This window comes from Callithrix jacchus, chromosome 5 (genome assembly GCF_049354715.1).
Source record: "Callithrix jacchus isolate 240 chromosome 5, calJac240_pri, whole genome shotgun sequence".
Taxonomy (NCBI): Eukaryota; Metazoa; Chordata; class Mammalia; order Primates; family Cebidae; genus Callithrix; species Callithrix jacchus.
Window position 1 is genome coordinate 74,310,623 of NC_133506.1, and position 12,304 is coordinate 74,322,926.

General features: G+C 50.5%; 1 protein-coding gene and 1 long non-coding RNA gene across 15 annotated transcripts in view; one reads left to right on the forward strand and one right to left on the reverse strand.

The window, feature by feature from the left end:
• DNAH2 (dynein axonemal heavy chain 2) overlaps positions 1–12,304 on the forward strand; it is a 122,808-nt gene that overhangs the window by 103,919 nt on the left and 6,585 nt on the right. For 12 of the 14 annotated variants that reach the window (XR_013535558.1, XM_035299890.3, XM_078372923.1 and 9 more), the window contains 14 exons: positions 682–846; positions 1,478–1,603; positions 1,745–1,893; positions 1,963–2,029; positions 2,167–2,317; positions 2,575–2,723; positions 2,906–3,039; positions 3,180–3,324; positions 3,452–3,651; positions 5,800–5,926; positions 8,277–8,463; positions 8,655–8,803; positions 8,942–9,125; positions 9,360–9,550. Coding sequence is in view for 13 of the 14 variants with exons in the window: in XM_035299890.3 (XP_035155781.1) it covers positions 682–846; positions 1,478–1,603; positions 1,745–1,893; positions 1,963–2,029; positions 2,167–2,317; positions 2,575–2,723; positions 2,906–3,039; positions 3,180–3,324; positions 3,452–3,651; positions 5,800–5,926; positions 8,277–8,463; positions 8,655–8,803; positions 8,942–9,125; positions 9,360–9,550 (2,124 nt within the window). In the remaining variant the exon portion in view is untranslated. Of the gene's footprint in view, positions 1–681; positions 847–1,477; positions 1,604–1,744; positions 1,894–1,962; positions 2,030–2,166; positions 2,318–2,574; positions 2,724–2,905; positions 3,040–3,179; positions 3,325–3,451; positions 3,652–5,799; positions 5,927–8,276; positions 8,464–8,614; positions 8,804–8,941; positions 9,126–9,359; positions 9,551–12,304 lie in introns of those variants that run through there. The other 2 variants (XM_035299895.3, XM_035299898.3) reach the window with 2 other exon arrangements.
• Positions 1–12,304, reverse strand: part of LOC118153712 (uncharacterized) — a 21,511-nt gene continuing 9,207 nt past the window's right edge. Inside the window, exons 2-3 of the long non-coding RNA XR_013535564.1 lie at positions 2,398–2,594; positions 1–450 (exon numbers count right to left, since the gene is read on the reverse strand). This is a non-coding gene — a long non-coding RNA (uncharacterized LOC118153712). The remainder of the gene's footprint in view (positions 451–2,397; positions 2,595–12,304) is intronic.

Genomic DNA, 12,304 nt, shown 5'->3' on the forward strand with positions numbered 1-12,304 from the left:
ATATATTCATTTCAACCTCAACAGAGTCCTTACATGGCAATGACTTGAGAGAGGTTTCTCTAGTATACACAGTTCTGCCCAGGCCTCCATCTCTAGTGTGGGACCTTGGACTTGGTCCTTTTTCTTTTCTATTTTTTGAACAGAGACGGGGGTCTCACCATGTTGCCCAGGCTGGTCTCAAGCTCCTGGCCCCAAGGGATCCTCCTGCCTTGACCTGCCAAAGTATTGGGATTACAGGCATGAGCCACCACACCCAGCCAGTCCTTTGTCGGACTCTTTTCCTCTAATAGCTCTTGGGTTCATTTCTCACTGCTTCTTCCTCTTTCAAGGTTCCACCTTAGGCATGGTCTCTGGCATGGAGTGGCAGTCATTTATGTGCTCTCTGTCCTTCTCTTGCCAACCAATCTTGTGTGGTTTATTATGCTTCAAGAGGTCTCCATCTCCTACCAGCTAGGAAAGGGTGGTAGAAGAAAGGGGAAGAAAATTAACCTTACCTCATCACACATATTTTATCTCATTTACTCTTCACGACAACCCTATAGGGTAAGTATTCTTTTGCAACATGAGGAAACTGAGGCTCAAGGAGATTAACAAAGCTACAAAATGGCAGAGTCATGATTTGAACAAAACAGTCTGGCTGCAAGCCCGCTGTTTGATGCCCTATACTCCAATCTCTCCCAGGTAGCTGAGAAACTAGAGATGCTGAAGAAACAGTATGACGAGAAGCTGGCACAGAAGGAGGAGCTTCGCCAGAAGTCTGAAGAGATGGAGCTGAAGCTGGAGCGAGCCGGGATGCTGGTGTCAGGATTGGCTGGCGAGAAGGCCAGATGGGAGGAGACAGTCCAGGTGAGATCAGGACAAGTCCCTGAGACCAGCCAAGTGGGATGCTAGGGAGGGAAGGGCTGGCTCTCTGACTGTGTCCTCTACTTACCTGTCCTTCCATTCACCTATATCACCTGGTGTTCTTTCACTCTGCCCACCACTTCCAAGAGACCCATCACCATTAGCTTGAGGGATAGTCAGGGAAAATAGGGACACCTGGATATAGGGAACTCTAAGAACTGAGGCGTGGGAGCCCTTCCCCTCCCCCTGCACACCTTTGGTGAGAGCAATGGAAGAAAGGCTTTTTGCACCATTTGGGATCTGCTTCAGTGTTTGGGTAGGGCTGGGATATGCATACAAGAACTCTTGACATAGCCCACCGACCAGAGAGAAAACAGACATGGCACATCTTTCTGCCCTCAGTGAGCTCCTGAAAAGGGTTAGGCCTTATCACCAGAATGTAAACACTGCTATTAAGAGATAGGGAGCTCGAAAGTAATTAGAACCAGGCTAGAATTGTCAGGATGCAAAGGTTGAGGAGATGGAAAAGAACCTCTTTGAATTAGTGTCCAGAGGAGGGTGCCTTCAAAAGCATTCCAGGTGTCTCCCAGAGTGCTGGGGCCCAGGCAGGCTTACCTTCCCTCCTGTCTGCCAGGGTCTGGATGAGGACCTGGGCTACCTGGTTGGGGATTGTCTCCTGGCAGCTGCCTTCCTCTCCTACATGGGACCCTTCCTGACCAACTACCGGGATGAGATTGTCAACCAGATCTGGATCAGGAAGGTGAGATGGGGCTCAGATATAAGGGGGCTCAGAGACCAGGGCTAGGGCAGGACCTTTGGGACTATCAAGAGATATCCTGCAGGGGCAGGGGCTGCTGGGCTCCGCTCTTTGAGTTAAAGCTTGGGGCTCTTCTCTCCCCAGATCTGGGAGCTTCAGGTTCCTTGCTCCCCTTCCTTCGCCATTGAGAACTTCCTGTCCAATCCTACCAAAGTCAGGGACTGGAACATCCAGGGGTTGCCCTCTGATGCCTTCTCCACTGAGAATGGCATCATTGTCACCCGAGGCAATAGGTAAGGGTCATGCTGGGATGGGGGTGGCACAGGGACAGGGCTGTCCTCTGACATGCCCTCCCCCTCTAGGTGGGCACTGATGATCGACCCTCAGGCCCAGGCCCTGAAATGGATTAAGAACATGGAAGGAAGACAGGTGTGAGGCTGGGGGGGCCACATTTGTCCCCTGTAGAATTTCTCCCCAAGCCCTGCCTCTTCCTGAGGCCCTGTCCTTGGGCTGTCAGCTCCCTTGTCTCCCCCAGTGTTCCTCCACCTTTCCCCCTCACTCTCTAGGGCCTGAAGATCATCGACCTGCAGATGAGCGATTACCTTCGAATTCTAGAAAACGCCATTCAGTTTGGATACCCGGTGCTACTTCAGAACGTGCCGGAATATCTGGACCCCACACTCAACCCTGTGCTCAACAAATCTGTAGCCCGAATTGGTCAGGACAAGTCCCTGATACCAGCTGAGTGGGATGCTAGGGAGGGAAGGGCTGGCTCTCTGACTATGTCCTCTACTTACCTGTCCCTCCGTTCAGACAGCCCTGGGCTGGGGCCTTAGGGCAGGCCAAGTCACTGTCCCTGGGTGCTGGTGGGGGATGGGTTGGCGGTACCCATCACATGGGGTCCTTCCGTGGATGCAGCTGGTGGGGGACGGGTTAGCCAGTACCGGTCACAGGGGGTCCTTCCATGGATGCAGGCAGTCGGCTGCTGATGCGTCTTGGAGATAAGGAGGTGGAATATAATACCAATTTCCGTTTCTACATCACCACCAAGCTCTCCAACCCCCACTACAACCCAGAGACCTCAGCCAAGACCACCATCGTCAACTTCGCTGTTAAAGAACAGGTGGGTGCAGGCTGAGGTCCAGACTCAGCTGGGGTGAAGCAGGAAGAGTTTGGAAGGATTGAGAAAAGGGATAAGATTGTGCTGGGCAGCTGAGGATGAGGGGTCTTTCGAGGTGTAAAGGGATGAAGAAGGTGAAGGCTGAAGGAGTAAGAGCCCCTCATGGTGAGTCTGGATGCTCCCAGGGCCTGGAGGCCCAGCTGCTGGGCATTGTGGTGCGGAAGGAGCGGCCTGAGCTAGAGGAGCAGAAGGACTCACTGGTCATCAACATTGCGGCTGGCAAGAGGAAGCTCAAGGAGCTGGAGGATGAGATCCTGCGGTGAGGCCCTGCCTCCCCCTCCCACCACCCCACAGGCCTCCTCCCAGCCAGCCTCCACCCAGCCCACCCCAGGCACAGCAGCATCCCAGGGAGCCTGGTCCTCCAAACCCCGGCTCCACGTGTCTCTGGGCCTCCCCCAGGCTGCTGAATGAGGCCACCGGCTCCCTGCTAGATGATGTGCAGCTGGTAAACACGCTGCAGACCTCCAAGATAACAGCTAAAGAGGTGACTGAGCAGCTGGAGACCAGTGAGACCACAGAGATCAACATCGACCTGGCTCGGGAGGTGAGCTCCATGTCCTCCCACCTGCTATCCAAGATGAAACTGTCATGATGGCTCGAGACCACCTCTTTCCTCAGGCCCCCGCTCCCTGCCATGTCCCTTGGTGACCCTGACTCCCCCACGCCTGCAGGCTTATCGCCCATGTGCCCAGCGGGCATCAGTCCTGTTCTTCGTGCTCAATGACATGGGCTGCATCGACCCCATGTACCAGTTCTCACTGGATGCCTACATCAGCCTCTTCATCCTCAGCATCGACAAGAGCCACCGCAGCAATAAGCTGGAGGACCGCATTGACTACCTGAACGACTACCACACCTACGCTGTCTACAGGTCTGAGGGTTCCCCCCACATGCCCCAGCCAGGAGGCCGAGTGGCTGTGGCTCTTCTGGCCACCATGCCTTAATGCTTTCTCGTGCCGCAGCCCTCAGCCTGCCGCTGTCCCCTGCCTGTGTCCTCCTGGTAGCTCCTCACTCTCACGGCTTAACCATTACCTGTGGGCCAGTGATTCCCAGTCTTGTGGCTATAGCCCTCTCTTGAGCATTGGACTTAGCTACTCAACTGTTGGTGATACCAGCACTGCCCAAATGGTAATGGGCAGGTAGAGCACCCGTACTCTGTTAAAATACCAGTTGGGATTTGGCAGATCTGAGTGGGGCCTGGGGTTCTTCAAGTCAAACAAGCTCCCAGCGGGCACTGCTGCTCTTGGTCTGTGGATCACATTTGAGTTGCAAGGAACTGGACTTCTCTACCCTGACATCCCACAGACCCTTCAAGTTCAATTAGTTTCAGCTCAAACTCATTCTCTTCCCTCTTTCTTCAGGGTCCTCATCCCTGGATGACACCAACACCCACTACCCAGTCACCGAAGCCAGAAATTGGGAATTATCCTTTATTTTATATAATTTTTAGTTGTAACGCTGGGCGTGGTGGCTCAAGCCCGTAATCCCAGCACTTTGGGAGGCCGAGGCGGGTGGATCACGTGCTCAAGAGATAGAGACCATCCTGGTCAACATGGTGAAACTCCATCTCTACTAAAAATACAAAAAATTAGCTGGGCATGGTAGCGTGTGCCTGTAATCCCAGCTACTCAGGAGGCTGAGGCAGGAGAATTGCCTGAACCCAGGAGGCGGAGGTTGTGGTGAGCCGAGATCACGCCATTGCACTCCAGCCTGGGTAACAAGTGAAACTCCGTCTCAAAAAAAAAATTTTTTTTTAGTTGTAGAGACAGGGGTCTCCCTACGTTGCCCTGGCTGGTCTCAAACTCCTGAGCTCAAGGGATCCTCCTGCCATGGTCTCCCAGAATGTTGGGATTACAGGCATGAATCACCATGCCTGACTAAAATTGGCAGTTATTCTCAACTCTTCCCCTTCAAAGCAGTCACCAGGTTTTGTTCATGAATGTTTCTGCAAACTGTTCCATCTCCATCTTCCCACTCCTTGGCTGTACTTTAGGCCCTGGGGATCCTTTTTTTCTAAATTGTACAATGGCCTCCTAGAGGTCTTCCTGCCTCTACCCTCTCAACCCATCCTCCTGTAGCTGCCCACCTGAGCAAACCTGGCCATGCTGCTCCCTGGGTCTGACTGCCAGTGGTTGCTTGCTGGGTCCCCAGTGGCCCACAAAGCCCTCGTGACCTGGTCTTCTCCTGCCTCAGCCTCACCTTTCCTGCCTTGCACCAGGGGCCTCAGCAGCCCTGATTGCCCTGTGCACTGTGCCCTTCTCATGCTTTTGCTCATGCTGTGACCTCTCTGCTTTTCCCATGTCATCTGAAAACTGCTGCACCTTGGGGCACCTCCTCTAGGAAACTTTCCCCGAGTCCAGCAAGCAGAGACGACGTAACTGATGGCCTCTCTGTCCTCACCGAGAGTGTGGCTTATTCATCTTTCTGTCTTCAGGACCTAGCAGAGTGCCTGGCAAGACATTAGGGGAATAATGAAGGCTTTGGTTTTTTTAATGGAACTGAATGACTAATTATGAGTGAAAGGCTGGGCACAGTGGCTCACGCCTGTAATTTCAGCACTTTGAGAGGCTGAGGTGGGTGGATCACCTGAGGTCAGGAGTTTGAGACCAGCCTGGCCAACATGGTGAAACCCTGTGTCTACTAAAAATACAAAAATTAGCCAGGTGTGGTGGCAGGTACCTGCAATCCCAGCTAATCAGGAGGCTGAAGCAGGAGAATCGCTTGAACCTGGGAGGCAGACATTGCAGTGAGCTGAGACTGTGCCAGCCTGGGCAACAAATGTGAAACTCAGTCTCAAAAACTAATAATAATATAATAATAATTGCTATTATTATAGTTATGAGTGAACTCTGGGGAATTCTTGTCTCTAGCCCCTGAGTCCTTGGCTGTTCCTAGGAGGTTAGGATTAGAGACTGGTGAGGTCCTCTGTGTGAGGCTGTGTGACAGTAGGATTGTAGAGTTAGTGTGGCAGCCCCCATTCCATTCTGCCTCCTCCCTCCTCCCTGTCCCTTTCTCCCAGGTACACCTGCCGTACCCTTTTTGAACGTCACAAACTACTATTCAGTTTTCATATGTGTGCCAAAATCTTGGAGACTTCTGGCAAGCTCAACATGGATGAATACAACTTCTTTCTACGTGGGGGTGTGGTGAGTTGGGCAGAGAGCACATCCCAGTATGGGATGGTCAAGGATGGGGATGAGGGCAAGTGTGATAAGGACTCCAGACCCACGGCAGCCATGAGTAGCTGAGAAAAACCAGGCCAGCGTCAGGTACATGGCAAGCTCCCTGGTGCTGCGGCGATGACTTGCCATGCACCCCCTGGCCCTCAGCACAGGCTGGGCTTTGCACCTTGTCTCACTTGTGACCCACCGATTGGTGTGATCTTGCCACTTTTTTCCTGCCTTTCAACGTACTCCTTCCCCAGCCTGAGTTCTATGGAACCCTCACAATCTCTCACTGGCAGGCTCCTCAAGCCCTGTTTTCCTCCTCTCTGTGTTGCATCTACCACTCTGGCTAGATCCAGCTTTTCTTTCCCTGGGTCCCTGCATGGCCCATGCAGCTGAGCATGGCCGGAGAAGAACACATCCACACCGAATGGACTTGCTTTAAGTCCATGATCGTGAACCTCAAGGAGGCCCTTAAGGCTGGACAGCCGTGCTGCACTCTCCTGCCCTCCTAAACAACGTTTTCTTGACTTTTGCCACCTTCACTTCATGCCTCCCACCCCAGACTCTCAACACAGCAATCAGAGGTCTGACTGCTTCACTCAGGATGGACTGTGGTGGCAGTGATCTTGGCTCACTGCAGCCTCGAACTCCCGGGCTCAAGCCATGCTCCCATCTTAGCCTCTGGAATAGCTGGGACTACAGGCCTGTGCCACCATGCCTGGTTAATTTTTATATTGTTTGTAGAGGCAAGATCTCACCATGTTGCCCAGGCTGGTCTCAAACTCCTGGGCTCAAGAGATCCTCCTACCTCAGCCTCCCAAAGTGCTGTGATTATAGGCATGAGCCATGGTGCTTGGCCTGAGAGGCCCTTTTAATAGATGTCATTGTGACAGGCTCCCCATGGCTGGTGCCGCCTCCTACCACACAGCGCCCACTCAGGCCTCACTGCCCTCCCCACACAGGCCTGACTGCCCTCCCCAATCCCCATGACATGTCTTACCTCAGGGCCTTTGCATGGCCATGCCTTCTGCCGCAAAGCCACTCCCCAGCATATGTACTTGGCCATCTCTTACCTCCTTCAAACCTCACCTCAATGAGACCTTGAGCTTCTTATTTCACACTTCAAACTACCCCTCAACATTCCCAGTCTTCCTTACCCTCCTCAGAGTATCCTATTTTCCCATGGCACTGCCATCTTTGCTATACTATTTACTTATTTGTTATGTTTTTGCTTCATAATCTGCCCATGATTTCACAATCCCATGTTGGAAAATAAAATCCCCACGGACAAAGATATTTGTCCATTTTTCTCAGTAATTAAAATCATCTCAATGATTAAAATCCATAGTTGGTGAACAATAAATATTTTTTAAGAAGAATGAATAAGCAAGTGAGCGAATGAATGAGTAAACAGTTTGTTCTTCTCTGAAGCCTGAGGCTACCAACCAGCCATTAGGTTGCAGACATTATTAGTAGGAAACCAGCAGAGGGCGCCAGATTCCTAAATTTGAACTGTGAAGGCTAAGGGCAGGGTCTGGGTCCTAGACCTCCACATTTATTCCCCAGGATCCCTATATCCATCTCTTCACCCTCATACAAAACTCATTTTGGGCTGGGCGTGGTGGCTCGTGCCTGTAATCCCAGCACTTTGGGAGGCAGAGGAGGATGAATCACTTGAGGTCAGGAGTTCAAGACCAGCCTGGCCAACGTGGTGAAACCCTGTCTCTACTAAAAATACAGTAATTAGCCAGGTGTAGTAGTGGGCACCTGTAATCCCAGCTAGTCAGGAGGCTGAGGCAGGAGAATTGCCTGAACCTGGGAGGCAGAGGTTGCAGTGAGCCAAGGCTGCAAGGGCAACACTGTCTTTAAAAAAAAAGGCCAGGTGTAGTGGCTCATTCCTGTAATCCCAGCACTTTGGGACGACAAGGCAGGTGGATCACAAGGTCAAGAGATCGAGACCATCCTGGCCAACATGGTGAAACTCTGTCTCTACTAAAAATACAAAAAAAAAAAAAAAAAAAAAAAAATAGCTGGGTGTGGCAGCCTTCTGTAATCTCAGCTACTTGGGAGGCTGAGGCAGGAGAACCACTTGAACCCGGGAGGCAGAGATTGCAGTGAGCTGAGATCACGCCACTGCACTCCAGTTTGGTGACAGAGTGAGACTCCGTCTCAACAAAAAAGGAAAACATAAACAATTTTGGCTTTTGGCTTTCCCACAGAAAGAGAAAGAGAGAGAGAGAGAGAGAGAGGGAGAGAGGAGAGAAAGATCATTCTTCTTTTGAGGTATTCCCAGGTCAATCCCTTTCTTCTTCCTTTCTTCCTCTACCAGGTCCTGGATCGGGAAGGCCAAATGGACAACCCATGTACTAGCTGGCTTGCAGATGCCTACTGGGATAACATCACAGAGCTGGACAAACTGACCAATTTCCACGGACTCATGAACTCCTTTGAGCAGTACCCTCGCGACTGGCACCTGTGGTATACCAATGCTGCCCCAGAGAAGGCAATGCTACCAGGTACCAAGTGTCTGTGCCCGACTCTCACCTTTCTCATTCCCTCCATTCAGCCATGTGCCTGCCCTTCCCGTTGTCCTCCATCCCCTCTCCCAGCTGGCGCCAGAGCACATTCTCAGCAGGTGCCCCTTTGTCTGGATTCCCCCTCTTCCAGACTCACTCCCTTTCCCTGCAATTACTCACCTCCTCCCCAGGTGAGTGGGAAAATGCCTGCAATGAAATGCAGCGGATGCTGATCGTCCGCTCCCTGCGCCAGGACCGCGTGGCCTTCTGCGTGACCTCCTTCATCATCACCAACCTTGGCTCCCGCTTCATTGAGCCGCCTGTGCTGAATATGAAGCTGGTCAGTGGCTTGGCTTCCTTGAGCCCACGGCCCCTGGGTCCTTCCTGCTTTCCTTGCTCTATTTCAGTGTCCTCCATCTCTCTCCCCAACTTTGGTTATGTGGCCTTCTGCCTGATGCCATATCTGTGCTTCTGGCAGGTGATGGAGGATTCAACCCCACGATCCCCACTTGTGTTCATCCTGTCCCCGGGTGTGGACCCCACCAGCGCCCTGCTCCAGCTGGCAGAGCACACAGGCATGGCCCAGCGCTTCCACGCCCTGTCCCTGGGCCAGGGCCAGGCCCCCATTGCTGCTCGACTTCTCCGAGAGGGTGTGACTCAGGGTTGGTGTCCATCCTTTCTTTCACCCCCAGCTTCAGCCCCGTCCTAGTCCCTAGAACCTCCAACCTCAATTACACTACTGTACCTGCACCTCCCACTTCTACAGAGAGCCCCAGAAAGTGGCACACTGAGTGCTAGACCTTCCCCAGCCACCCACTAACCTACATCAGGTGGAAAGCATGAGGACAGGCAGAGCTTAGGAAATGATTCCCACTGACCCTGGCATCTCCTTGCAGGACACTGGGTGTTCCTGGCAAACTGCCATCTGTCACTGTCTTGGATGCCTAATCTGGACAAGCTGGTGGAGCAGCTGCAGGTGGAGGATCCTCATCCATCCTTCCGTCTCTGGCTCAGCTCCAGCCCCCACCCAGACTTCCCTATCTCAATCTTGCAGGCCAGCATCAAGATGACCACAGAGCCACCAAAGGTATGTGGCCATAGAGAGCCAGCATCAGCAGGGCCATCTGGTCCACCTTATCTCCTGCTAGCATCAGAGAGAAGGCTTAACCCAACAACAACATGGCTTTGATTTTATTGTCCTCTAAAAAATTCTGCCTCGGCCAAACGTGGTGGCTCATGCCTGTAATCCCAGCACTTTGGGAGGCTGAGGGGGGTGGATCATAAGGTCAGGAGTTTGAGACTAGCCTAGCCAACATAGTGAAACCCTGTCTCTACTAAAAACACAAAAGTTAGCTAGGCATGGTGGTGCGTGCCTGTAGGCCCAGCTACTTGGGAGGCTGAGGCAGGAGAATCACTTGAACCCAAGAGGCAAAGGTTGTGGCAAACTGAGGTCACCCCACTGCACTCTGGCCTGGGCAACAGAGTTAGACTCCATCTCAAAAAAAAAAAAAAAAAAAAAATTCACCTCATTCCTCTCCTGTTTGTGCCAAACTCCTGGAACACAATAGTAATATCTAACATTTTTTGAGTAATTATCATGTGCCAGGCACTGTTGTAAGTTACTTATACTTATTAACTGGTTTAATATGTATGGGCATACACACACACCCTATCAGATGAATACTGTTACCCCCATTTTTAAAGATAGGACACTGAGATACAGAAAGAGTAAATAAGCATTCCAGAGCCTGAGTTTGGGTAGTTGGGTCCCCAAAGTCACTCTTTTATACCTCGGAACCTTCCTGCCTCCCAGCATTTCCTTACATTCTCTTCCTAATGTCACACTTCCTGCCTCTTTGTCCTTCCTTTCCTCCAACTCTACTGAAATTTTTATCTCCAGTATCACAAGTTCATCACCAAATGCAATCATCCCAATCCTCTAAAACCAGCCGTGTCATTGCAGTTCACCCACTCACCCCTGCTTAAACTATTTTAGTAGCTTTTCATTGCTCTTAGTCAAGATCAAAATCCTTTTTGCTCACCCTGTGAAAAGCACATGGGCCAGTATGTATCATGCTTAACAGATAAGTGCTGTTTGAATCACGCATGGGTGCCTTTCATCATTCTTAATCCTCCTTGACCACCTTGGGGCAGTTGACACAGTTGACTTGTCCCTTTTCCTGGCTCCCTGACACATCACTCCTGCTTCCCACCCCCCGTCTTTTGACAAATCATTTATTACCTCTGTTTCTTTTGCCTCTTTGCCTATGGCAAAATTTCAATACTTGGTCCTTGAACTAAGGACTAAGAGGGGAGGGCCCTCAGTCCTGGCTCAGCGTTTCTGATTCTACACTTTCTCCTTTCACAAGTTGTTGGAGAAATTGTCCTTTTCATGATTCAACTCTAATCCCATCTCTGGCACCAGTACCAAAGTCAGTTCCAGCTCTGAATTGCCATTGGATTACAAAGCACTTCTTGGCACACCAGCAACATAATAATAGCACACTCTTTTCATACTTTTTTGTTCCAACACCCAAGACTCAGAATGTGACTGTGTTTAGAAATAAGATCATTTTTAAGAAAGAGTCTCAGTTGAGCATGGTGGCTCAGGCTGGGTGCAGGGGTTCACACCTGTAATCTCAGCATTTTGGGAGGCCGAAGTGGGTAGATCATCTGAGGTCAGGAAGGTAATATATAGGGCTCAGGTATGAGAATCCCAGCTAGAGGTGGAGGCTGCAGTGAGCCTAGATCACACCGTTGCACTCCAGCCTGGGCACCATTTCCCGGGTTCAAGAAATTCTCCTGCCTCAGCCTCCCAAGTAGCTGGGATTACGGGCATATGCCACTACAAACAGCTAATTATTTTTTTTTCTTTTGAGATAGAGTCTCACTCTGTGCCCAGGCTGGAGTACAGTGGCATGATCTCAGCTCATTGCAACCAACCAGCTTCAAGCAATTCTCATGCCTCAGCCTCCCAAGTAGCTGGGACTACAGGTGCATGCTACCATGCCTGGCTAATTTTTTGTATTTTTACTAGAGAAAGGGTTTCACCATTCAGGCCAGGGTCTCGAACTCCTGACCTCATGATCTGCCTGCCTTGGCCTCCTAAAGTGCTGGGATTACAGGTGTGAGCCACCGCACCTGGCCCCTAATATTTGTAGTGGAGACTGGGTTTTACCCTGTTGGCCAGGCTGGTCTTGAACTCCTGTGATACACCCGCCTTGTCTTCCCAAAGTGCTAAGCCACCATGCCCGGCCTGAGTTTTACTTCAAATAAGAAAGTCCCTGTATTAACAGCCCCCAGTTGCCACTTTGGGGTTTAGTCCTGGAGTATATTCCTGGGTCACCTCCTGCTACCCAATCTTTTTTAAAAGCTAGATATTAAGTAGATACAAAAGAATATTTATAAAATACAAGCAAGTTATAAAGGATTATGATTCCATGAATATCTGTGTGCACATCACCCTTTCAAGAAAGAAAAATCCCAGCATTTTCTTTGAAGTCCTGGTGTGCCTCTTCCCAGTCTTATCACTTTCCCTCTCCACTCAGAGGAAATCACTCTTCTGAATCTTGTATTTCTCATTTTCTTTTATAATTTTTTTCTTTTCCCCTGGAGTTAGGAATTTTTTATCATTGTAATGCAAAAGTTTGTATTGCTAATGCAAACACTGTTATTTACGTTCCTCTGTAACTTGCTTTTTTTATGCAACATTATGTACTTGACATTCATTCCTGATGTTCTTCGAGTTTTGTAGTTCTTCATATATTCCAGATCCTAATCCTTCATCAGTTATGTGTTTTGCGGTTTGTCTCTTTTATGCTGTTTTTTTGTGAAGATAAAT